This window comes from Tetrao urogallus, assembly GCF_951394365.1.
Source record: "Tetrao urogallus genome assembly, chromosome: 2".
Classification (NCBI taxonomy): Eukaryota; Metazoa; Chordata; class Aves; order Galliformes; family Phasianidae; genus Tetrao; species Tetrao urogallus.
Window position 1 is genome coordinate 17,204,511 of NC_136814.1, and position 27,741 is coordinate 17,232,251.

Consider the following 27,741-nt stretch of genomic DNA (forward strand, 5'->3'; position numbering starts at 1 on the left):
ATGGCTGGGCTAGCAGCTAGGCTGTGCCAAGAGCGAGCGGCTGCTGAGGGGTTGGGTTCCTGCAGGCAGGCCCTCAGCTACTTGGGCCAGGACTACGAGGCACTGAAGCAGAAGTGCCTTCAGACTGGGACTCTATTCAAGGATGAGGAGTTCCCTGCCTGCCCGTCTGCACTGGGATACCAGGACCTGGGACCTTACTCCTTCAAAACCCAGGGAATAGTCTGGAAGCGGCCCACGGTAAGAGCGCTGTGTCATGGCATGCTTGGCTGGGTCTGGGTGGTTAGCATTCACCGGAGCACATCCATGCCAAAAGAGTGATGCTGAATGCCTGCTATTCCTTTATGTTTCGTTCACTTGATTCTACCCTGCCTTACCTAAGCTTTTCTTAAAGCACAGAATCCTATAACTGACTATTGGGAATTGGATTCCTCCCTTTCTATCCCAGCTCACCAGAGATTCCTGTTCAGGGTACAGTCCAAGAAGGACAAAAACTCTCCATGTGTTACCAGGCTACCCAATGGCACCAACCATTGCCTGTGAAGGTGTCCATCCATGGTCCTTCCACTGGTACCTCAGGGAACTAAGCTAACACTTCCATAAACCCTCTGCTTTGCTTTCCTCTACCTGCAACAGCTGAGAAGCACCTGACTGGAACGGTCATCTCTCAAATATACACATCCTGCAAATGGCCTTTCATTAAAAATAGTCATTTTCACCAGAAAAAAAAAAAAAAAAAAAAAAAAAAAAAAAAAAAGGCACTGAAAGTCTTAAAATCAAAATATATAAATCAATCACAGCTTCAAAGATTTTCCTATCCTTTCATTTTTCAGTCGTTGATTTCTGTATGTGTTTTGCTCTTCCTCCGTTATTTTACCTCTCCCTGGAACATCAAGGCGGTGATGGATCAGTGGTTGGAATTGATAGAGGTCTTTCCCGACCTTAATGATTCTGAAATAGAAGAGGAAGGAAAAAATGGAGGAAAAGAAGAAGAAAAAACACAAATAACCTTTGTCTGATGCGGGGAAGGCAACAAGAGGGAAAAATTTAAAGCCTATTTTTTTTTCTCCCTACCTACCCAAAAAAGATAGAAAAAGAATTTTACTGATTCAGTAACTCCAAGTTTCAACTCTTGCAAGCCCAGTGGTCAAACAGCACCTTAATGGGCACTTCTGCAGCAAGAACTGTGAAATCCCCTGAGTTTTATAGGTCTCTGGAAAACAGCACCATCAACTTATGACATGCTCCAAGAAGAGGAAGAGCTAGAAATGCAGTTGTGAGAAATGTGTATGTGGTGCTTGGCAGTGGCTCAGAAGAAGCAGCTGTCTAAATGTGTAGCATGTCATGTAATATGTCACATACAGCTGACAGCCAGCAGGTGCTGTGACAAATCACCAGTTCGGAGGGGAAAAAACTCACCAAAACAACAACAAAAAGATCTCACAACACAAACTTTTCTATGTGGTAGGTAACCTGCTGCTGCCTCCTGTCCACCAAGACAGCTGTGAGGCAGCCAACAGCTGGATAATCACAGAAGCAAGAAGTATCTTGCTGAAATTACACCTACTGCAAAAAGAGATCAACAGTCTGACTCTTCATGCACACATAAAGAAGTCCTGGGCTGCCCCTGCCTCCATGGCCCAGTGACACAGGCACGCTCACAGGCAGCTACCGGGAGAGCAGGCAAGAATTTGGTCTCCCTAGAGGATGTCCATTGCTGCCCCTGGGGGAATGCTTGGGAGAAAGGGGAAGCTTCTCCTTAATACAACTATATACATTTAATATCTTTTGAACTTTCCCATTGGAATAATTAACAAAAAAAAGAGAACATTTCAGACCAGGGAGGATGACTTTGAAAACATGTCTTTTTAGGACTTATGTGACAATCCTCAGTTCATAGTCGGAGGAGCTACTCGGACAGATGTTTGCCAAGGAGAGCTGGGTAAATACAACGCTTCTGCATTTTGTTTTTCTTCATCTTTTTTCTCTTCTTCTTTTTTTCTTTTGTTAAAAAACAAGAAGCTTAAATTAAAATTCCTCATCCCAGTAAGAGTGTCTTCTAAGAGTCAAGGGACACTGAGAAAGTTTTATCCTCTAGCCTGATCATAGAGGATTTTTACTTAGGAGGCTGAGCAAGACCTAGTCCCAGTTTAAAGAAAAATAAAAATATGAAGGAAAAAAAAATAATGAAAACACCCGATCCCCCAGTGCAGTGGAATTGACAGGTCACAGCCTGAGCCAATGGTTGAGCTCCAGGTGAGAAGGCATGCCTAACCCACGGAGCTCAGGTGCAAGCAATGCACTGTGTGAACAGCAGAGGTAGAGCCTGGATCCACCCCTCATTAGCCTCATTTAAAGGTTAGCAGCCAAGGAAGCAATATTTTTCTGGGTATAGATTGCACTCCTCTTGAGCTGTTGGTTTTTGGAAGACGTGAGTCAATTTTCTTTCTTTATTACCTATTATTGCTCAGTAGTGCCTGTATCCCATCTGAAGGAACTCTTATCATCATCTTTTGCCATACACCGAGGTATGGAGTAGGAACTGTTTAGGCACGGGGACTGGGGTTGTGACTTGCTATTTCATGCCAAGAGGGATGGTCCCTGAGTTAGGAACAAGGAATACGTGAAAATATACTACAAAGCTGATGTGTTTCATTCAGGTCATCATAGAATAGCTTGTGTGGGAAGGGACTTCAAGATCACCTAATTCTAAGCCCCTGCTGCAGGCAGGGTTGTCAGCTCCTATATCAGTCACTAGACCAGGCTGCCCAGGGCCCCATCCAATGTGGCCTTGAACGCCTCTTGGGATAGAGCATCCACAAGTGCTCTGGGCAGCCTGTGCCAGCACCTCACAACACTCTCAGTGAAAAATCCACCACAGGCAACTTTCTCCAAGTCCTTCTTGCTGAATATTCTTTCTGTTTGTTTGGCATTCAGTGTAGAGCTGCAAGAAGTGACTGGACACAGTATGGAAAAACACCACTGGAAAAGGCAGTGGTGCCTGGCTCTGTGAACTGGGGCCTGATGCTGATGGGATGTCTCAGACAGCAGTCGTTCTCTCCTGGACCCATCACAGTAAAGCCATCCTTTCTACCCATTTTTTCTCTAGTGCTTGCCATCATTTAAGCAAAGTTGCTATGCAAATAGATTTTATCCCCTCTCTGGTAGCTAATGCATTGGCCTCTTCCTGCCCACCCAGCTGATAAGATCCAGCTGCAGAAGGCAGCAGCAGCAGCCTCTCCTGACTGCATATAGAGGCAAAAAGGCTGAAACTCTTGTAATGAGAATTTGATAGATGAGACATGGAAAAATCAGCTTGTCTCCCTTCTGTGCTGCTTACTGCAGCACTCCTGACCTCACTGCTCTTCTATCCCATCCACTTTGCAGATGAGATTCAAACAATTTCTGCAACTTGCTGGTGATAAATAATACCAGTGCTGGTCCTGTAAACATGGCACTATTAAAGTGATCACTAAGAAATTCCTTGGTGCATGGGTCTATATTCCAGCTGCTAGAAATAAGATGCCCAATCATATATCTGCACCAGGATATTTATTTGGTGGATGTCAGAGCAGAGTACAGGGAATCATTTACTGTATTTTAGAAGAATTGTTCAGATAAGTAATAAAAGTGACATTTCTTGTCACTTCCAATTCAGAAAGTTTCTATAATAGCATAAAAAATTTCCATGACAACCGTTCACCTGAAGTAAAACCTTGACAGCTTATAAGAGAGAAGAATCTGCTCTTAGGCTGCCCAGGGAGGTGGTGGAGTCACCATTTCTGGAGTTCAGTAAATGCGTAGACATGGTGTTTAGGGACATGGTTTGATGGGCATGGTTGTGGTTGATTGGTCAGCAGTTGGGCTATATAATCTTGGAGGTCTTTTCCAACCTTAATGATTCTATGCTTATTTGTCTTAAGCCCATAAACCGGATGCAAATACCCTCAGACTCTTTTTCCATCACCTCCTGAATGACTCTGTGGATTTCCAGCCCTTTGTGCTAAATGGATTTTCATTTCACAAGGCAGTACCAATCCCACTAAATAGTGGTGGCAATGGGTCTGGACCAAAGTGGGGGATGGGGCTGGCTGCTGGAGCCCAAGCATGTGTCCTGAAATATACCCCCCAAACCTGGACAAAAAGCCCCATAATCTGATTCTGCTTTTGTTATGAGCTTCTTTTTGTCTCTAAAAAGGAGTAAAACCATTTTAAGAGATCATATTCTCACAAAGGCAGAAAAAGCAATGAAGGAACAAATAGAGCCCCCCTTTGTTTCTGAAAGGCAATCACTTCTGCCTGCTGACCCTTAACAAAAACAAACTTTAGAACAGAGGTGTGGGGCTTACCTCAGTCTGAACTTCATGCTCAGGTGTTTGCTTTACATCTCAGAGGCACGCTATGCTTTTTTTTTTTTTTCTCTTGGTATTTGATCCAATACCTTGAATATCAAAGTAGTTGTTATTAAAGCTGTCATGTGAAACCCTTCTATTGAAACAGACCCTGATTACATATTTACATAAGCCTCGTATGTGACCTGTTAACAAGTCCTTTAGGGAAATAGAGCCTACTTTTAATAATTTTCTGAGACATGTTCCTTTTCTTTCAAAAATAACACTGCAGGTCTGGGTTTACGTGAACAAAAGGAACAAGAAAACCCAGAGTCAGTCTCACTCCATTAAACTTATTTCTTTGACAACAGCATAGGCTAGATGAATATCAGCTTGGGAAGTTTGATGGAAACTTGAAAGACCTGAAATATTTTAAACGTACTTTGAACCATAGGTTTTTGATTGCCTAGTAGCAACTTGAAATGCGCTCACAGACTTCATTATTAGAGGTGACTTATGAAGTTTCCTTGCAGCTATGTGAATAAGTTAACCACAGATCTGTTTGCAGAAGGCCTTGAGAAGGAAGTGGCATAAGTTTAACTTAACAAAAGCCTCTTCATTTAATAGTTTTCCAGATCTGGACCAGTTATATTCACAGGGCAGCTCTTGTTCTGAAGTCTTAGAACATGTCTGGGCTGCCAGCATAGGTCCTGTGTAGCCAACATGGCTGCCACCAAGGCACTTCTCCAGCTGAGGATCCCTCACAGGTGCCTTGTATGTGTCATATCTCTCAAGCAGATTGAGAAGGTAACAGGCAGACTGGAGACCAATCTGAAACCTGGCACTGATGAATCAGCAGCAAGCCAGAAAACATTCACCCCAGAAATGCTCCTGTGCTGTCTGTTAGATCTTGGAAACAGGCACCTTGACTGTTGGCTTAACTTACTCTATCAGTAACTCAATGATGAGTGCAAATGCTCTGAGTGTGGATGCTTTAATAGTAGCTAAACAGAAACCAAGTGCTGCTCTGCAGCAACCAAAACTAATCAAATTCCACATTAATGTTAATGGCTCCTATGCTTGCAGTGTACTTGGGTAAACTTCAACGCAGAGGAGTTGCACAACTCCCAGACCAGCAAGGATTCAGTGTCCAGTGCAGTGGCTTGGTTGTCTGTAAACCACAAAGCACCTTTATGGTGCTGAGAACAGAGGCAATGCAGTGCACATGTGAGCAAGAAGAGGTTCTAGTTCAAGTACCCTAACACCCAAAGTGATGTTTCTAAGCAGGATATGCATGTGTTTGTGTGTATGTAATTGTATACATATAACACATGCACTGCTAATTTTCAAATTCAACTTCTTCACCACAAACTCAAGGTCATAATTACTTCAAATTAAATAAGATTGGACTTTATAAGCATTACAGATGGCTTTGGATCCAGGGATCAGGTTGGTTTCTTTTTAGCACATTCAGCAGTAGCAGCAGTAAACAGTGTAATTGGCACTTATCTGAAACTTATGTTCACAAAATATGAGACTGAGCAGAAAGCAATGTATGTGCCCTCATAGGGCTAAATGATGAGGTGGCTAAAGGGGTACAACTTCAAGTATATGCTGTGAGCAAAAATGCTTTTTGATACTATCATTTTTCTGACTATAATTTCATTGGAAATAAATTCTAATTACATATTTAATTCATTGGCCAGTTGGCCTTGTCTCTTCTCCCTTCCAAAATTCACTTTTTAGGAAAGGAATGAAATGCTTTCCTCACAGTCTGAAAACTGACAACCTGCAGCTGTATCAGGACAGGTTTTTGTGGTCCTACATCAGCTGCCTTTCTGGGGATGTTGTACTGCCATGCTATACTGCATAATTAATATACATGCAAACAGAACTATTAAAGCTGCTGTCAGCAAAACTAAGTTGAACTTTGGAGGGGGGGGGAACAAAAAAAAAAAAAAAAAAAAAACCAACAAAAAAAACCAAACAGCACTTAATGGAACCTTGTACTTAACAACAAAAACACCAGACAACAAAAAACCTAGGAATCCATTGAGAAAGGCTGAGAAAACTTACTAATAAGCTGGAATTCCACTGAGGTGTATGAGAAGAAGCAGTTTGTGCAATTTAGGCTTCATCTTGGTTGCTCTTTATGGACAGCTTCTTCTATTCTCTTTAATTTGTGTTAAAGCCAGCATCACAGGAACCTGAATATAATGCATTACTTGTGTATAATTCAGTTCCAAACCATCTACCTGAACATCCCATGCGAACCTTTCTGTTTCACCAAGTTACTGCACAGCAGCTAATTCCCAGCTGATTCCCTTCAGGGGTCGCAGTTAACAGCTGTTCTGCCACAGTCTTAGCAGAAGGTATTAGGCCCCTGAGTAAAGCTTAGAGATAGGACTTTGCATTGCTCAGGGCAGGCAAAGCAGGTTTTAAGGCTATGTTCCCCACTGCAACTCTTCCAATAGAACTCTTCCCAAGTCAGCTTGCCCCTAATGCTCCCCTGGAAGCCAGATTGCATGGTGTGTTTGTGGCAGGAAGAAGTGCCAATGCCTTTCAACCTCTCAGATGCTAGGAAGTTAATTCTTACTGTAAGAAAGCTGTAAAGGATTTCATGCTGCATTTGCCATCTCAGGGATGAGATTCTGAAATTGGTCAGTTCTGAGTCAGAGAAGCAAATAACAGATTTAAAGAAACCCCTCTCATTTCACTGACTCTTCAGTTTAATTTTGCATCAAACTTATACCCTCCACAGCAAAGCCCACAGCAGTTTCCCTTCCACCAGCTGTAAAGATTGTAACCAGGAAGAAGAAACCCTTCCGGATGTTACATTTTGGAAAAGCAGTAACTTTCTGCTACAGAGCTCCTCTGGTCTCACTGGGGCAGAGGGACACAACTGGGCACCAGGAATCCTGCTCTGCCACCTACTTGGGAGCAACCTTCTGTGCAGGAAAAAAAAGCTTGGGGAAGTGGAAAAAATGAGGTCTGCTGGCCTAACCCCATTCCTCAGACTTACTATGGTAATTCTACAACTGCAGGGAAAAGTAGAAATTAGAACTGCATAAAGCACACAGCTGTATACCAATAAAAGCCTCAGACAAGAGGGTACAAAGCAGGTTGGAATATTCTTAGTTTCATTTTTTTTTCTCCCTACATCTGTTTCCTTGGGAGAGGAAGTTCTTCAATCCTTTCAACCCCTCCCCAACCCTGCACTCTCCCAGTTTTATTTATTTTATATGTGGGTACCTGAGGCTAGCAGAAGCCTTCCAAGCCAGTGAATTGAGTCCTCTCCTACTGAAAGCAAAATAATTTTTGAGGTAATTGGGGTGAAAATGAATGTCAAAAGTGTTTTGGTCATAGTCATTTTAGATGCTGATGCTATTGGACTTTTCTATATGCACAGCAGTCACATTTTACAAATTCCACTTCGTGACACTTTTATTCTGATTTAGCCTTCCTCTTTTTTTCTTTTTTCTTTTTTCTTTTTTTTTCCCCCCAAAGTAGCATTTATCCTTTCTCACAGTTCCTCTTCAAACTTTACTTGTATAGGAGAAGTAGCACAAGTTTTTTAACCTCTTCTGATAGGAATGCAGGTGACTGGGACAAGCAAGTAACCCCTTATGGTTTTCCTCTTTTATTCTCAGTACCCTGATCAGACAGTTACTACCCCCTTTCCAACTTAAATGTTATTTCCTGAGTGTGGCAGCCAGGATGGCACAGGGCAGTGTTGGGGTAGGCTGTGGAGCCTTTACCTACTAATGCTACATTTCCCATTGGAAATGCCTGCACCACAAGTTGGTTGAATCAGGGTTTTGCACCTCTATCAAATTGGCCAGCTCAAGTGGCTACAGGTCATTACAGGAGGGAACTTCACAGGTTTTTCTCAAGCCTCTGTCTGATTGGGAGCAGCTGCTTCTGGTTCAGCTCATAGGAGGCACCTGGGTACTTTCCAGCACCGGGCAAGTTCTAGAATATCATCTTTAGAGTTATAGTAATTGTGGTACTGAAACAAAGAGCCCAAGTCAATATGAAGAGCTAATCCTCACTTTAAGATATTAATTCATGATACAGATTAAACTTGCTTGGTTTCTCCACTAGTTTACTTTCAGTAAAGTAAGAGTTATTATGCCAGTTTATTCTGCAGTATATGCATTTACCCAAAAAACCCTGTGTCCTGGCACACAACTTGCGAGGAACCAGGGCAGTTTTAGCGCCTTTGGAGAAATTTTGTTTTCCAAGCTTAGAGCAGACCTCAGAAATTAACACTGAACCCATGGAAGTGCTTCCTACTCTTTGTGATAAGAATACACACTAAGAAGTCCATGGGTCTTTGAGTTTCCCATCAGCAAGTGAAGGCTTTCACCTACCCAACACAACAAGCAAGCTACTCAGCAAACAGCTGTAAGATACCCAGCCTCCAGTAAAGCTCCCTCATTTCCAGGACAAGCAGTGAGCCAAAGAAAAGGCTCACGTGCTCCCACACATCCCACTGCACTTCTGTTTCCATCTGACTCATAAGTAGAGCTGAAGTAATAATCCTAAGAGCTGGTTCAAGTCCAGACCTTCAAAGAAAGGGCTAAAGTATATATACCTGCCTACATACATGCATGCATATATATATATATATATATATATATATGCATAATCCTTTGCTTCTCCCAGGTGCATTGGCTTGGGGCTAGTTGAGGGAGCACAAGTCATTAACTCTGTGCTGCTCAGCCAGGCTTTGCAACCCACAAACCCAAATTTCCTTTTTCTTGGCTCTGCTCTTGGTCTCCTGAAGGTATTAAAAATCTCTGCTAAAACAGCCTGCTTTCAGAGCTTCATTAAAAAATCAAAAGAGTAAAGCTCAAGTTAGACCATTAAAATTACCACTGCGATCAGCTTGACAGGGGCCCTGCAATACCTATGTGGTCTGGGTGAGTGGAAAATGAGCAAAGGAGAAACAGCACGAGGAGAATGAATTGCTGAACCAACATTGAATCCAGCAGGACCTTGCAGAGGACTTTATGCTGGTGCTCTGATCTATGTGGGAGCGTGATATATTGGTGTAGGAATCAGCTCAACAAGACACTATTTATTAATAAACTTCTCCACTGTGGATCATGTGTGTTTGCAGGTGACTGCTGGCTCCTGGCTGCCATTGCATCTCTGACTTTGAATCCAGATGTTCTGCACCACGTTGTTCCCGAGGCTCAGAGTTTCCAGGAGGACTATGCTGGGATCTTTCATTTTCAGGTAACTGTCTGATCAGGGTATTGAGAATAAATGAGGAAAACCACAGTATTTATCTGAAAGCAGCTTTTTTTTCCCCCCGCAAGCTGAGTATTAATAATTACAACATGTAAGTGACATTGATGGAGGGGAAAAAAGCAGAACAGAATTTACAGCAGTTTCTCACAAAACAGTTTCTTCTACATGCAGCAGCTAGAGGCAGTTTACTTGTGTTCCCAAGCTAACAAAAGCTCTTTCTCACAGAGTAGTTGCCTGTTCAGGCCATGATCTGTATTTTTCCCCACATGCTCCTGCTCAGCTCAGAAGAGAGGATGTCATCTGAATTATTCTCTTTCCTTTCTCTCCATGGCTGCAACAAATTCTAGAGTAAACGTTTTAAGTGCCCAGGCAAAAATGACTATTAACATTATAACATATATTAACAACTCATACATTTCCCAGTATTTTCAGAAAAGACTGGCATTACCAAGTTCTTCCTCTTTTGGGTGATTTCTCCTTGCAGCATTTTTACAGTGGCGTGATTTTTTTTTCAAAAGATAGTAGACAAGAGAAGTGGACTTTCAGGTTTTCTGTATATTCACTAGCTTTTTGGTCCCTCCGTCATGTAAGCTATGCATGGAGAACAGAACACGTGTTATGTGCAAGAACGTTACCTGCTGCTAACGTTACCTATCAGCAACTCTTTGACAGTGTTAAGGAGCCTACTCAGCATTTCACAGGACTGGGAAGAATTTGCCTCAGTGACACAGCAGAGGAAGATAGTAGTGTAGAGCCACAGTGTGCACACCAGCCCTGACCATCTCTTCCTCTCTTCTCATTAGTTCTGGCAGTACGGGGAGTGGGTGGACGTGGTGGTAGATGACCGGCTGCCCACCAAGAATGGTGAACTACTCTTCGTGCATTCAGAGGAAGGCAATGAGTTCTGGAGCGCCCTGCTGGAGAAAGCCTACGCCAAGTATGTGGTTAGATGGGAGGCAGTGCTCCTGGGTGTGCAGAAGTGGTGGGTATTAGATACATCACTTGAAGGCATCATCTGTTCCACCATTTCTTTTTACATGTCCAGACAGGATATTGCCAAACTTCTGTTTCAAGGGGCCCCAGGTCGCGATGATGATCAGATGTACTAATAGATATTACATTATAAGCCCTTACTTCTGCAGCACACATGCTTTCCTTTCAATATTTAAAGGGCTGCTACAGGAAAGAAGGGGACAGATTCAAGAGTTTGTGGTGATAAGACAAGGAGAAATGGTTTTGAACTTAAAGAGGGTAAATTTAGTTTGGCTATAAGGGAGAAGTCTTTCAGAATGAGGGTAGTAAGGCACTAGCACAGGTTGCCCTGAGTGGTGGCTGGTGCCCTGTTCCTGGAGATACTCAGGGTCAGGCTGAATGGGGCTCTGAGCAACCTGATCTGCTGTAGATGTTCCTGTTTGTTGCAGGGAAATTGGACAAGATGACATTTAAGAGTCTTTTTCAACTCTAAGGCTTCTATGATTCTATCCTTGCAAGTGGAGATGGCCTCACACAGCTCTGTCATCTCTCCTGCAGGCTGAATGGTTCTTATGAGGCTCTAGCTGGAGGGTCCACTATAGAGGGGTTCGAGGATTTTACTGGAGGCATCTCTGAATCCTATGACCTGCGGAGGGCTCCAGCAAACCTGTACCAAATCATCCAGAAGGCTCTGAGGGCTGGCTCACTGCTCGGCTGTTCCATTGATGTAAGAAGCTGCCATTGCTTTACTTTCTTTGCTCCTCCAGGCTTTTGTCAATATCATACTTGGATTCATGTAGGGATAGGTGTGAAGGTCTGGATTAAAAGCAAATTACAGTCAGTGTGAGACTTTTATTGATTTCAGTTGTACAAATGTTGGACAAGGCTTTAAATAACCAGCTCTCTTTTTACAAGACAGCCTGTTGAAGTGCTTAGAGCCATGAGCTTGGGACAGGTCTTCCTGAACCCCGTTCTCATTCTCTCAGTATCTTTCCTCATTCAAATGATGTGTAATGTTAGCTCCAGACACTGAGCTGTTAGACACAAACCATTTGAGGTACTTTGTTGTAGACTGTACTCTGATTTTGACTTTGTTTTCAATTAAAAATCATTGACACCTATCATACAAGATCTCCTATGTTACTGACGAGTCTGTATATGTTTTGGAAACTCCATACCTTTTACATCCTGTCCTATAATCTCATTTCAAATCCTAGTTCAACCAAGGCAGGTTGGAGCTGAGTTGACGTGAGCACATCTCTGCAGGTGACTGGGTCTGTTACCTGAGCTAGAAATTGGCTCTAGATTTAAATTTCATGGTACATTCTCGAGTCTCTGCTGTGCAAGGACTGTATATTTGAGGCAGGAAGTTCTGGAGGTGAACTCTTGCCACAGTTCCCACCTCTATTTAATTTACTTTGCATTGGGAGTATTAATATTCATTATGCATTATCACCTTGGCTGTCTTCTCCTGTATTAATCTGCTTGTGAGAGATGTATCCATACACAATATGTAGCCCTAATTTGGTATATTTTTCTTGCCTCAGATAACTCATGCAGCAGAAATAGAAGCAATCACAAGTCTGAAGCTGGTGAAGGGACATGCTTATTCTGTCACTGGGGCAGAAGAGGTAAGCCAGCCTCTCCTCAGCTTGTCCAGCTTAGCTGAAGTTTTTATAGCTGCCATTACACAAAACGACTTGCAACACTGCAGTGCCTTCAGATTTTTGATGTCTTTCTGTGATTGACCAAATAAAAATGTTGCACATTCTTGTGCCACATGTTACGGAAGTGTGTGCTTTGCCCATCAGCTCAAATGGAAAAGGACTCAAAGCCTCTTTAGTGAACAGCTCCACCAGACTCACCTGCCGAACTTGCCCTAGATATTCACACTTCTCTGAACTGGAATTGTTACAGAGATTTCTGTGCTAAATAATCTCTTTCCAACCTTGCTCTGTTGTGCAATGTCTTTTGAGGATGAAGACATTCTGCTGTTCTATAGCTGATGTTTTTCCTTGCAGGTTGCTTTCATTATATGAAATGGTGAGAGTTGCAGCTAATGGCCCGCTTGGTGGCACAGGATAATGTAAAAATAAGAGTGGAAGACATCTAGGTGTCTCTTAGCTATTGGAAATTGTAATGGACTGCATCACTCAAGTACAAATCATGTTTTATCCTTGCTGAAAAGCAATTGCTCCATGATGACTGGAGTAATGGGAGTGCTGAAGTTCTGTTTGTTGTCGATCTTTTAGGTCTATTACCGAGGACAGACAGAGAAACTTGTGAGGCTTAGAAATCCCTGGGGTGAAGTAGAATGGACTGGAGCGTGGAGTGATAAGTAAGTGTTTATATGCCCCTGCCTTTCCCTCTTCTATGTATTTTGGTATCCTTTGAAAATTAAATTGAGATTATGCAGTTTAATCAAATCACAAAGCACATTTAGGAAAGATGGTAAATCCATTGGAATAAAACACTATTAATTTGTTAGCAAGGCTACATATTGATCTGTTCTGCCCAGTGGACATTCTTCCCTGCCTCAGGCGGAGCTTTCTAATAAGAGAGAACAGGCTATGTTTTAACTGTGGGTTGTAAGATTTGCAACCCATGCAAACTTTACTCATGTATTTCTCAAGATGACTTTTCTTAGAAGACCCCATTGTTGTTACCAAGACCTTAGCAGCACAGGCAAACCAATTGCATTGCTACCCTGCTGCACCTCTAAGTCAGTTTTGAGGTTTTAGAGTTCTAAATCTGACCAGTACTTGATTTACACTGTAGAATTCTGAAAAAAAGGAGATGATGACTCAACTAAGGACCAGAAGCTTGAATAGCAATCAGAAGCTGTCAGGGCTTGGAATCTCACAGGAATGACGGAGACAACAAATCACTTATTTTTATTTTCATAACAGTATGTATTTTACTTTCATTTGGGCCTTGGTATATCTTTAGCGAGGACTTTTTTGAGATCTCAGGTTCCTTTCTTGACCATAGTACTGGTGCTGATATAGAAAATATGGTTAGATGTTGTAATTATTCCCATCTTTATCAGAGCTGCTTTGCTCATGCCTAAGATAACACGTCTCTGTCCCCACATACCATATCCTGGTCTTGCTGCACTTGTTTTACCATGGGACAACCCTACTGAAACAGGTAGCAAACTGCACAGCCACGTGGAAGCAGATGAAGTCAGAATCTGGCGTGCTGCACAGTGACACTGGAGTGGGACTGAAGCAATACTGCTTTTTGCAGGATTTTGTTCTAATTCTGCCTTTTTGCTTTCATATTTTTGATGACCCCAGCAGCAGAGTTTATGTCATTTCCCTAGGGAGAATATCAGGCTTCTCTATAGTTCTGATAATTGTGAAGTTCTTCCTGTTTTTGGGCTGCATGCTACTCAGTCCAGACAGCCTGCAGTATTTGTATTTTCTGCCACCTCTGTTCAAGGTTTATTTGTTGCAGTTTTGGTTGCAATCTTATTCCAGCCCTGTGTGGCTGAAGGAAGAGGCAGAAGGTCTAGTGGTTGTAGAAATACACAGAAGTTTGTCATCTGTGACTGAAGACAGAAGCTAACTGTCTGACTTCACTGCAGAATGAAATACAACTGAGCAGGTTGCTTTTGTGCTTTGTCTGCAGTGCTCCTGAATGGAATTATATTGATCCCAAACAAAAACAGGCTCTGGATAAGCAAGTAGATGATGGAGAATTTTGGTGAGCATCATTAATTAGCACAATCTTTTGGGTATTGTATGTGCAAATATGGTTTTTAAGCAGTCCTTTCAGTTGGATGGAGAGAAACTGATAGCACTGAGTTAATTCATGTAGGTGGTTAGCCTCTTGTTTATTTTCCTTCCCATTTAAATATTACCTTTTATTAGAGCTTGAATAACTCAGTGCTTACTCAAAATATAGAGACCAGATGGCAATAAAATTAATGATGTGGCAAGAATGAACCTCATATGCTTTATATTTTGAGGCTTGTTTTTTGCCTGAATGCTACACACTAGTGAAAAACTTTAGATTGTCAACAGGGGAAGAATCTGTTTACCCAAACCTGATGGAAAGACTGTGTAAGCTGGGTGATTGTGCGGATCAGTGCTGAACACATGTCACTCTGTCCTAGAACAGAAAGAAAAATGCCTGCCATCTTTCAGAACAATCAGCTGTGTGGGGCATAAAGCTGTGAGGGCTGAGAACAGACCTCTGCTTGCAGCATGAAGTGATCAAGGTCTGTTATTCAGACATGGCTACTAGAAGTGGTAAAAAATAAGCATCAAGAAAAGTTTTAAATCAATATACAAAACTGAGATTATTTTTCTGCAGTGACTCTTTCCCGAGGATCAATTCCTGCTCCCACTTAATAGCATTTTGCTGCATGTTTTGGTACACCAATTTTATTGAGTTTACTTAGAAAGCACAATCCATGAGGGATTGATCATGACTGAGGATGACAGAAAATGGTACCCCTGAGCCTGTAACATGTAACAGCATTTGAGAACAGTTGTCTTCGTGAGATACAGCTCATTCAGGGAGTGGGAAATTTTGCTTCCCCAAAGCCGGTCCTAAGACTCAGAGTTCAATTAAATGAAGCTTTGGGCAGCTCTGTAGTACCAACATTTTCTTCCTCATTGGGAGAGGCACCCACATGCAGTTGCTCTGACTGTTATGGGCTGATGAATTAACCATGATCTTTTGTGTTCTAGGATGGCATTTTCTGATTTTCAAAGGCAATTCACCCGCCTGGAGATCTGCAATCTGACTCCTGACACACTGACAAGCAACCAGGTCAACAAATGGGACCTGACCATGTTCAATGGACAGTGGATACGGGGTTCAACAGCTGGAGGTTGCCAGAACTACCCAGGTGGAGACCCAGCCAAGTGGTCATTTGGTGAAATAAACAACAAAACCACAAGAATAACTGCTTTTTTTGAACTGTGGATGGCTATAATTGGGAAGGGTTTGGAGGTACAGATCTCTCTGTGTGGTTCAGAGAGCAAGCCAAAGTTTGGCAGTCTAAGCCAAGACCTAATTTACACTCATTTCCTTGTCAGCGATAATCAGCCCACTGAGCAGTTAATTCATGGCCACATTCTTTTTATTTTTTCCCTTTGTGCGCTTTCCCTACTTACACAGCTTTTGCTACTGACTGGAGTAATTCTCCAAAGGGCTGGGTAAGCCAGGAAAGTATCATAGATCAGTAGTAAAGTTGTCTCACATTCATTTTCAGGTTAAACCTCTGGAGAGGCTGCCTGATTTTTGGTCCTCTTGAATCAAAACTAACCTTAGCCAAGGACATTTCCTGAAGATAAATGACTGGCTGGAATTAACAGTATCAGCTCCTCCCTCTTTATTTTTACACTCTAGGAAATACCACAGTGTTTTGATTTGCTATGGCTGCCACTGATATACAGCATAGCTGTGAAACACGTAAAACCATGTAACATACTAGAAAGGTTTGGATAAACTCCAGACAAATGTCCATCCAAAGAGATTTTCTCTGTAATTGTAGTGACGACCATTCTGGCTTCAATGACAACAAAATCTCCTTCTTGTTTTGCCTTGGGGATTTTTAGCAACGTACTGGATCAATCCCCAGTTTAAGATCCGGCTGGATGAACCAGACGATGATCATGAAGGGGGTTTGAATGAGCCATGCTGTACTATATTGGTGGGCTTGATGCAGAAGAACCGCAGGAGGCAGAAGAGAATGGGAGAAGGTCTGCTTAGTATTGGTTATTCACTCTACCAGGTACAGTTTGTTCCTCATTGCAGGTTTTATTCACTGTTACCCTGGCAAAAATCTATCATGTATTCGTCTTGACATTTGATCTACACTTCAGTAAGAGCTAGGTTTTGCAAGGTGGCTGAAAAGCTTCTCTCATCTCTTCCTGACCAACATAATATGGGAACATTCAGAAAAAATTAGCTCTGTATTTGTCTTATTTTAACAGGAAAATGGTGTAAAACTGGAGGCAATTAATTTAGCAGCAGGCTCAATGGGAGCCTTCTCTTTCAAAATCTGAATGGGGACAGGATCAGGGTGCCTGGCAATTCCAGATAAGTGGTTCTGATTACAGCCTATCATCAGTGCTCAGTAGTCATTTTCTTTATTTTTTCCCCTTTTATTTGATAATTGTTTTGATTCATTGTCTACACTATTATTGTTGTTATTGTTCTGATTCAGCCTTGGGGGTTTTTTTGGTCTTTTTTAAAGATTATTTTTCTTATTTTCCCAGTATTGCTTCTGTCTCCATAGATATAACACAGGGAAAAAGTCTGTAGTGCTGTCTCTGACTTTTGTGGTGTAAGGGCAGATAAGCAAATACAAGAATTTCCAACCAGTATTATGCTTCTCAATGTCATATTTGGAGAAAAGCAATTCAGTGCTGTCTAGATTTCTCTGAAGATTATTAGCTATCATAGGTGTGAGCAGATGGGAATCACTGGCTTTTGTTAATATATCTTGCGAGGGATGGTTCAAAACTAGGAAGGATTTTCCCTAGGGCTGAAGTGTTTGCATATACTTTTGGTTCTTACCTTGTACTTTTCTGAGTTGCTGTTGACTGTCAAGAACCCCAGTCTACTTGCTTCCCAGGATTTGTGCATGAAGGATGTTTGTCCACTCATATCTCTGAAAACAACCCTGTAGAAGATAGCAGTGCAGTTTTGCTTTATATCTATTTCATCCCACCTGCCTCCTCTGTGATCTTTTTCAGAGTAGAGTAGGCTTGGTGACTTTTAACAAGATGAGGCTTTTCTTTTTAAAGAAATGGCTGCTAAATCATCTCTTGTAGGCACGCAGCTATGATCCAAGTTCTCAGGTCATGAACTGCTGTAGATTTATATCACTGCAGTTGATAGTGTGGCCAAGGACATAGCAGTTCTCTGTATTATACAAGGTAAAAATGAGCGTGCCCAGCCCTGCCTGTCTTGCAAAGCTTTTTTAAGTTGTGTAGCTCATCACTGAGCTTCTACTGTGTTGGATAAAATAAACAAGACACACAGGACCATCTCATGCAGTCTGGAAGCATTGTATGGGTGATATTTTAAACAGCTTTTCTGGGCCTTTTGAGCACAGTCTGTTTGGCTTTCACTGGAATCTGTATTCCTGAGAACACTATTTGATCTTGAAAAAGCTACCTTATATTCAGAGGTAAAAATGCATGCATTTAGTTAATATAGAAAGGGCCAAACATTGAAATTTGCTACTTATTTTAGGTGCCTTACAGCATCCCAGTCATCCTCAAGCTTCTTGCTGGTGACAGCAGCCTTGTATTTTAATCAGCATTCCAATAACAGCAGGTTAGTAGATTTTAGGTCTGCTCATTTTCATTTAGCAAAATAGCAGAACCAACCTGCTGACTTTCCTGGCTGAACATTTTAAAGCTTACTGAAATATTTCCAACTGATAGTATCATTCACACCACCAAATCTGGAGAAAAGCAATTCTATTGTGTAGATTCCTCTGGAGGAAGGTCCCATTTTTCTTTTGGTACTACTCTAGATCAAGCTAGATCTTCATGGTAACCAATACTACAAGGTGTGTAGTAAGTGGGAATGAAAACTGAGTGTTCAAAGGAGAGTTTATCTGACTCTTTCTGTCTAATAATAGAAAAGCCTATGTAGCAACCCTTTGACATCAGCTCTTTCTTTTGCTTTCAGATTCCACAGGAGGTATGCAATCGTTGCTGAACACTTCTTCCTTCCAGATGGGCAATTCTTGTGCCAGTCTAGCTACCAGGAGGATTTGCTCCTTGCTAATGACAGCTCTTCTTTTTCATTGGATGACAATCTCATGTTCTAAATAACCATTTCCAAAGGACTGGGGCACGGAGCTTTATTAAGACATTTGAATCCTAATCCTGATCTCATTTATACCTCTTGAAAGTTGACTCCCACTTATTTCGTACAACAGAAGTAAAAATTTGTTTGTTTAGTACAGGTGTAGGCAGAGTCTCTGCACTCTAAAACTTAGAAAATGTAGCTAATATTTTTTAGAAGAAATGCCAGACTCTGTGGATCCATTCCTTTTATAGTTCTGAGATGGGGCTTCTGGCAATGAAAAAAACAAACAAACAAACAGCTCAACCTTCCCAAATCCTCCTAGATGTCAATAACAAGTTAAAGAGAATTTCATTCTTAAAGAAAAAGACCCCAGGGGTGTCTGGTAATAGGAATAGCCTATAGTTATTACTGAGGTCCGACACTCTGCACTGCCAATTTTTCCTATGCTTTTCAGCCCTTTTCTTCTCCCTCAGTTAATGAATGTGTGGTCCTGTAGCAATTAACTGTGTTCTTTTAACAGCCTTGCAGATGCAAAGGGAAAATGAGCTTTATATGTTGAAAAAGATATGGGATCTGACGTCTTAATCTTTGCAGTCTAATCCTAGCTTAAGATAGATGGGGAGAAAGGACAGGGTGGTTGGATAAATAACAAATCCAATCTTATCTTTTAAACGAAGCAGGGGAAAAAAGCATTTTATTCTACAGTTTATGACAAAAATACTGAATTATTTTAAGGCTTTTGATAACATCATTATATGTTCTGATCTTAGAGAAAAATCTTATCTGCATCCAATGTTCTACACCCTGTGTCAACTATTTAGCAACTACTGTGGATCACTGAATCATAATTTTTGAAAGATAGCTCTATGAAGCAGAAGTCACAAAAAGGAGATTTAAAGAAGAGATGTTATTCATACACTGCTGTTTCTGTTATATCAGTATTTTGTTTTATGAGCTATACCACATTTCACATTTAATAACAAATTGGTATTACAGAAAAATTAAGTACAATTTTTGCCATATTCCGAAGGAACACCTTTAGTATAACTAACAGAAATTGGTTTAATCATCTAATTTGGCTCTGCAAGTCTTAACCTTCTGATACTATTTTGTTCTGTTTGCTGTTCTCTTCTGTGTGTCTAAAGAAATCAGAAACTGTAACTCCTGTGCAATTAGGAAGTCTACCTCATACCATCAATTGCTGAAAGGCATTTTGAAATTTAAATTTGTTCATGAGCAGCCTATGAGAGCAAAAAATATTCATTACATGGACAACTTGAGTAGGTAATAGTTTGACCAGATTTGAGTACACATTATACTCTTTTTAGTTATTCTATACCACCCATTGTAAAGAGGCATATGAAAAGATAATATTTATAGAGAAGGGTATTTTCTCCTTCTAATTACCTGCCTGACTGTTTCACATGACATAACCCTGGTGGTTACCTCTTACGCCATCACTCACAGATTTATCATTTTGTGCTAAGAAAAACTTGAGATGGATTTTAAGCACTGAAATTTAAATAGGATGGCTGACTTGCCAATGAACTGTCAAAAGGTTTCTAACAAAAACATGTTTCCGACAGCTGGAAAATAACAAAGACGTTCATCTGAACCGTGCTTTCTTCACAAGGAACCAACCAGTAGCCCGGTCTGAGACTTACATCAACCTGCGTGAAGTCTCCAGCCGCATTAGACTGCCCAAGGGAGAGTACCTCATTGTGCCATCCACATTTGAGCCTTACAAAAATGGAGAGTTCTGCCTTCGAGTTTTTTCTGAGAAAAAGGTTAAAACTCAGTGAGTATCTTCTATCTAAAGCTTTCTCTTCTGCTGATGAGACCCATAAAGGTAAAGGTCTGTGCTCTATCTACCGGCAATTTATCAGCAAAATAGGCTGATTTCTAGGACCTCTTTTCTTCCACAGTCTACCATATGTGGCACACACATCCATGTTGCAAAGACCTGGCTCTTCAAGTGGCCTCTGTCAAGTACTGAAGTGGTAACTAGATCCCTCAGGTCTATGAGATGTAGCAGAAGTTCCCACAATTAAAGGATGCAAAGAAAGGTTCTGATGCACTGGAACAGGTTGCCCAAGGAGGCTGTGGATGCCCCATCCCTGGATGCATTTAAGGCCAGGCTGCATGTGTCTCTGGGCAGCCTGGACTAGTGGCTGGCAACCCTGCCTGTGGCAGGGGGTTGAAACTAGATGAGCTTTGAGGTCCTTTCCATCCCAGGCAATTCTATGATTCTAAGAAAGTAAAATGATAGTTTTATAAAAGATTGTATCAACAGCAGCCACTAAATGAAACCAGGAGTCTGGATACCAGACAACAACAACAAGGCTGGATTTCCCAAAGAAAATATTGGCAAAGTTGGACAGACAGAGGAGGGATGGGAAACATCAGAAACAGGGAACATGGATACTTGTTCTGTGCATTTAGTAACACTTTATATCAGAAAAGTCTGCTTTCCTGATGAATTGAAGTGCAAGAAGTAGAGACAAAATTTCTGGTTATTTCATTTATTTGTTTGTTTGTTTTTCTTAGGATGATTGGTGATATGGTGGCGGCAAAACCATATGAGGTAAGCACCTTAACTGGACAGACTTTTTTTGTAATAGACTTTTCTTAAGCATAATGGGGAAAAACAGATGTGAGATTTTTGGGCTGAGATCATGGTAGGTAAACACCTATTATGTACTTTGTGCTCAGGAAAAATGGAGTTTGATTACAGAGATTCTTCACTTGCCTCTATGGTTTAGCTTCACATGCATTTTCATGTACCTGGGCTCACGTGGCACAAAAACTGAACACACCCAGACTTGTCATAAAACATGAAACTGGCCTTCCATCCAATATAGGTAGAAGATGGGGAGGGCACTAAGTGATCTAAGGATTTAAGTAATGCTTCTGTCTTGATATTTATGTAGAGCAAGCTCTCTTTTTCCCTTTCTCTAACCCATCCATTGTTAAGCTCCTTTATGATATCCATGTCTCCCTTTTAAGAACCATATTGTAAACCACAATCTTGGTCATCTCTTTCCTCTAGCCTCATGTTGATAACAAAGATATAGATGATGAGTTCAAGACTCTATTTCAAAAGCTCTCTGGAGAGGTAAGTGGATTAAAATGAAAGGAAAAAAATGGGACCTCTAGCTGTTATGATTATGCAAATATTTGGCCTGCCAATTCCTCCTTCTGTCTGGTCTTCAAAAAACAGGCAGTTCTCCCCTTTTATTAACTCACTGCTTCAATTCAGTAGAATAGTTCTACTACATTTTTCCTCTTATTGGTGCAAAATGTGATTTGTTCACTCAGCAGTACTGGGTATGGAATGACTTTGAAAATATGGGTGATGGGAGTAAGAACTATGAAAATATTATTCCATGGTGAAATAAATTGCCTGTGGAGTTAGCATATAATTCCAACAATTGGCTATTTGTTCAATTGCTTCCTTTTTGTTTAGAAGCCCCAGGAATCAGAAAGCTATGGCTGAACTTTCTCTCTGTTACTGTATTTTTGTATCTACAAAAGCTGCTGTGCCAGCCTGTGGCTGCCTCTTCAGATGTGCTCTTAATGAACAGGTGGCCAGTGGCAGTCGAGGGGGAAAACATCTTGTTAGTTAGAAAAGCATTTGTGAGTTCTGAGATGGGAATTTTAGGATTGTTTGACTGCAGTATCCATAAGCCTAAAAAATCTCAAATGCTTTCCTGAATCTTTTCAGCTGAAAAAGGAACAAGAGCAATGAGCCCGCTCAGTCAAATCTGATAAAAAGTTAACTTTTACTGGGCCACATCCCCATGGCACCTAACAAACCACTTGTTTCCCACTTGAAATGCTAGGAAATATTCATGGTTTCTGAGGATCTCCTTCATGTGATGTTAGCAGGTAAATGTAGTGTTAGAAAAAAATCAAAGATTTTGCCCTAGAGTAGGGTGACAGTGAATGAATATAGTCTGCTTCAAATGCTTTTTATCTTAACATTTTAAATATGTTTTCTGTCTAGGACTGTGAAGTGACTGCGACTGAACTTCAAACTATTCTAAATAGGGTTTTGGCAAAGAGTAAGTACCATAATTTGATTCACACTGAATGCAGCTCAGAGGTGAGGACTGAAATGATGAGGCATAAAGTTGCCCTTTGGTCCAGACTGACACCTGCACATCAATCTCTAAGCATACAAGTAGGATCTGTGCTGACAAAACCCAGCTTTGTCAGCTAAGGCTGATGGAAAAAATGAGTTCTGTCCCAGATGAATTTCTCCTGGCTTGTTGAACCTCTGCTACGAAGTAGTCCACTTCCAAGAGCTGCTTGCCACTGTCCTGCAGAGGCACCATGTTCTTTCTGCTCTCTCAGAAGGACCATTGGTGGTCAGCCTGGTCGCAGGAACTCTCCATCTGCTTTCACTGTAGGAAAATATTTTTATTTTGCTGTATACCTTCTGTAGACAGATAGAGGATCACCACTCCCAAAATCCAGAGCATTCCCTTTTAACACTCCTGCCTTAAAAAAGCCATGTTAATCAGCTGGAGGGAAATGGTGGAAGAACTGGCAGAGCATTTGCTTTGCTGGCAAGATTTTAAGGCAAGTAGCAACTCCGGCATGGTCTTCAGAAAAGAATTTTGCCTAAGAAGTATTTCTGATTTTGACTTTTTCTTCTCTTTTGTCCAGGAAAGGATATAAGAAGTGATGGATTCAACATTAACACTTGCAGGGAGATGATCAGCCTTTTAGATGTATCCTTTGGATGTCATCACCTTTAAAGTTTCTGGAACTCCTTTGCAAAACTTCTTGATGAGATAAGGCTAAGGTTACGTTTCTGTTGTCCTGGCACATAAAGTTCAGCCAAGCTGCTCTATCAGCTTAGAGTGGCAGAAACCTGAATCATTTCATTGTCAGCTGATCTCTCACCTGCTCTATATCTCTCCTTGCTTAAACCTTCCCCTAAAAATAGCAGGGAAGAGAAGCAGGAGTGTTCTGCCTGGACACACCACCAGTGCAGTCTCAAGTGCATGCACAGCATGCTTGGCAAGAGGCAGATTTTAAGCACAGTTCAGCTTCCATCTCTAAATTGGGTACTCCTCATAGAACACAGAAGTCAAAGCAGCAGAGACAGACTGGAGGGCCTTCCCAATTCTGTATAACTTGTAGGACGTGTGGGAGCTTATGAGCTTTGCATAGCCAAGGGAAAGTAGTCAGTTCTTCTGGCTAGCACTACCTTGATGCATGGGGAAGGGCCAAGTAGTAGGGCCAAGAGCCATGTTGACAGGGTTGCACTACTTTTGGTCTCATGACATAGTCATGCTGAGGAGACAGCATGTGCTCGCTCACAGTTCCTTCCTCTGGTTTCTAACACTTGTCCACCACAAGGCCAGTCATTTTTTTTCCCAAAAGAATTCGACCTGCTCTTAACTGCAAAAAATAATGTATTTAGCAATCCCATATACCATTCCTCAAGACTGCAGATATCCTGGAAATTCTTGGCATACATTTAGCAAAAATAAAGCTGTGGGCATGTCTGTGTGAGATGGAGATGTATTTATGAATGAAAAGTTATGTTGCATCAAGATTGTACTGTGTTGGGTGAGCTATTTTTAATCACTGGTTGCTCTCCAGTTTTGGTAAGGATAGAGGAATCCTGATGTTTGAATCATTACTTAACATTCCAAGACTAATGGGACTGGCTCCTTGGGGCTTATAGAATTCAAGACACTTTGGATGAAGATTCAGATGTATTTGGTAATGTAATATTTCTGACTGTCTCTCCTTCTCTCACAGTTCTCAAGTAAAGATCCAGAAATATGTGAGGGGTTAAGATACACATGGAAGATTTCCTTCTTGTATAGTTGGAGTTTGTTCTGGGGCCAAAGAAATATCTCTGATTTACAAGGGCACAAACAGATCCTCCTTCATCTTAACCCCACCGTTCCCATAATTTGCAAAACCCAGAAAACCAGATTAACTCCTTTCTGTTGTTGGCAAAGGCAGCTCTCTCTGCTGCCTGTTGTATTAAAGCTCATATGAGCTCGTTTCTTCACTGCTGAGGTATGCTACTTTGCCAGCTGAACAACAGCATGCAGAAGAAACATATTTTTAGGGCCTATCAAAAAACCTGTCTTTGTATTATTAAGTTCTATAGTCACGCTGAATTTTTTTTTCTGACAGAAGATACAATATCCCATAAAGTTCATCCAGAATCAAGCAGTATAAAGTAAGGTCAAATCTGTACCTGCTTTGTTCGATAACACCCCTTTCATGGAAGTCTGCTGCTACCCTGATTGATGCTGGTCAACTCAGAGCATCTGTCCTAGAGGTCCATGAGGAGAGCTCTCCTCCATTCTGGGGCTGCTGTTGGCATGGCAGCCCTGACAGCCGATTCCAGTCTGTGCTGTAGGTCTGGGTGATTTCAAATTCTGGATAATAAACCTGCTGGCAGTAGGAAGCATCTGTCATCTTGTCTGAAATATTAAGAAAAATGGACTTTATCTGTTGCAGTGTTTGCCAAGTGATAGGATATTTTCCTCAATGGCCCGTCTGCCACCATGTGACATGGAAGCAGGCAAGCTGCCAGCCCATAGGAATTTCCCAGTCTGCCCTGCTTGCCAGTAGCTACTTGAAAGACTTCCCTTGCTCATTAATATTTCAAAGAGCTTTGGCTGCTAGGGGCAGTGTATCCCAGCCATCAGAAACCTGAGGTTGTAGGTTGTGTGCCCGTAACTTAAGAGTTCCCACATTCCCTCTTTCCTCTGCTGCAGGCAATCTACAGGAAGGTGGACAGAGACTACTCGGGTACCATTGACTCCCATGAGATGAGAAATGCTCTCAGCGAGGCAGGTGAGCCTTGGGGTTGCCATTGGGCTGGCACAGTTCTCCACTAAAAAGCACCAGGAGTCCAGTAGGGACTTTTCATAGCTTTGGTTCCCACCCATCTCCTAAATCAGAGCATTGCAAGTGCTGTTCTCCTGTCCTGGTAGTCCTTTATGCTGTTATATACATCAAAACTCATCTGTTCTGCGTGCAGAAACACTAACATTATTGTCCATGCTGTGGTTATTGCTTATCCATCTCATTATTACTTGCTGTATTTCTGTCCTCACTATTTCCTAATCTAATTGTTTCCCTTCAGAGTTCTGTCCAAACCTTCGTTTTCCTGCATTTCCTTCTACCACTGATCTCTACAGTGGAGAAGGTGCAAAACTGATTCCCCAACCAGATCCAGTCTGCTGTGTGCTATTCACTTTTGGAACAGTGCTTGTCAGCCTATCTATGGGAGCACTGTTTTTTAATTTCTCTTCTTTTTGGTGGAGTCTATGTGAATGATCCAGAGGCAGAAGTAGCACTGACATGGACCTGAATACAGGCCAGTATGTCACATGAGAAATTGGCTCTACTGCAATTGCTGTTTTTCAGCTGCAGCACCAAGACTCGCTAATTAGGGATTTATCTGGGGAATATAGGATTGCTTGTGTTGCAAAACAATGAGAAATATGCAGTTTGACAAAATGCTATGGGAGAACTTCATGCCTCTCTTCCCCCAGAGCAATGTATTTTGGAAGAGACCCACAGCAGAGGTGGGTGATGGAATCCAGTAGATCTTTTGGGAGGAAGCATCTTTCATCCTTCACCTGGCTCTGCCAGGTGCAGCAGTCCATGGATAAGTCAAATGAAAGATGGCTTAGTAATCAGCTGTGTGTTAATGATTTGTGTACTTCCCATGCCTTCAGGTTTTGTGCTCAACAACCAGGTGCAGCAGAGCATTGCCATCCGCTACGCCTGCAGCAAGATGACCATTGATTTTGATGGTTTTGTGGCCTGCATGATCCGCTTAGAGACCCTTTTCAGTAAGTGCCTCTGTTTATGAGTCAAGGGGAATTCCTGAAAATGTTGGGGTGCCGCTAAATATTTGGTGTCTTTTAACTATGAATGTAGCAGATTGCTTGGAAAGGGGAGAGTGTCACAAAAAGTGTGTCTGTTTGAGAAATCAGAAGAGGAATAGCAAATGCCTTTTGTCTGAATGACCACAGAGTGTGAGGTACTGTTCTGCTTTACAGCTATCTACACTCTATGTTCAGTGCTCTGGCCACCAACCTGTACCATCTAAATTGTGCCATTTATCCCTTAGGGTGCTTACTCAGGCCCAATTTACAGCTTTGTTGCCATATCGAATCAGATACTATTGCATTGGATGCTGTAGCTCTCCCGCTGCCAACTCTTAGTTTGCTGCTATAGATGTAACTATTCTGCCCCATGAAGCAACCTACAAATCACTCGTAAGAGGAAAGAAGAACAGCTGCAGTATGCTCCCACAGAACCAGTCTAGATTTCCAGTACGTCATGGCAAAAGGCCAGCCCTCTACATTTTGTCTGACTTGCCAAACTCCCTGGTTTATGTCTGATTTTTTTTTTTTTTTTACTCTTTTCTACTTTGCAGAAGTGTTTCATCTCCTAGATAAAGAGAAGAGTGGAGTTGTTCGGCTTTCTTTAGCAGAGGTGAGGCTGGTCAGATTAACATACTATGTGGTTAAGCTACAGTAATGGACTGCATAATTATTTTCTTTAGAATCACTCCTACAAATAGTAAACGCAACAGTGATTCAAAGGAAAACTTTGTTTTTTGTGAAGATCGACAGCTCAGAAGGCATGTCCAAATTAGTAAAATGAATATTTATCTAATATGAGTAAAAAATAAAGATATATTCAAAATACCTAAGGTTTCTTGAGAAGATGCTTACACAGTGAGTTTCACTGCCTACTTTTGGAGGTAGTGGTCATTTCATTAGAAAACACACAGCAGGAAAATGTTCTTTTCTGGCAGAGAATGAACTGAACAACATGCCAGAATTAGAAGAGACCTTTCTAGATGCCAGGTCTCTTTTTTCCCTATTGTTTTTAATGCAAATTTCTCCTGTTGAAACTAATAGAAGCAATCAGCTTGAGCCTTCCCCTTTCAGGATACAAATATATCTCAGGAAACAGAGCTGGAAAGGGCCCCAAGAGGTCCATCCAATTAGTCCTTACTGCTGAAGACTGGCTCAAAGGGAGGAAGATGGCTAGGAGGCCCTGTGACCTTCAGTCACAGATAGTTAAATCTATCTGAAAGTATACATTGCTAAATCTACTGTTTTTGAAAGACCATGCAGCTTACCCTGGAGAATAGGTCATGCCTCAAAAGAGGCCCTGCTTGCAATGTCTGAAGCCAATCCAGGCAACAAATTTCCCCAAAGTTCGACAGCAGATGGATGCTTCACATAAAGCAGATTACAACACAGTTGTGGCTTTTCCAAGCCTGCTCTTCTGGAGCTCTTGTGCAGTGCCTGGTGGCACACGATGAGCTTCACAGATGGTCTGACTCCTTGTTCTGCCTCTTCCACAGTGGCTGTGCTGCACACTGGTTTGA

At 41.6% G+C, this 27,741-nt stretch overlaps 1 protein-coding gene across 1 annotated transcript; it reads left to right on the plus strand.

The window, feature by feature from the left end:
* On the plus strand, nt 1-27,741 carry LOC306944331 (calpain-8-like; the record flags this gene model as incomplete). The annotated part of the gene is made up of 21 exons (XM_079532824.1): nt 1-237; nt 1,870-1,939; nt 9,454-9,572; nt 10,391-10,524; nt 11,118-11,286; nt 12,107-12,190; nt 12,812-12,897; nt 14,193-14,267; nt 15,260-15,420; nt 16,133-16,308; nt 18,222-18,233; nt 19,931-20,142; nt 20,892-20,928; nt 21,394-21,459; nt 22,351-22,408; nt 23,016-23,080; nt 24,015-24,083; nt 25,100-25,178; nt 26,069-26,185; nt 26,776-26,834; nt 27,718-27,741. The coding sequence occupies 21 exons, from the start codon at nt 1-3 to the stop codon at nt 27,739-27,741; spliced, it is 2,109 nt and encodes a 702-aa protein (XP_079388950.1).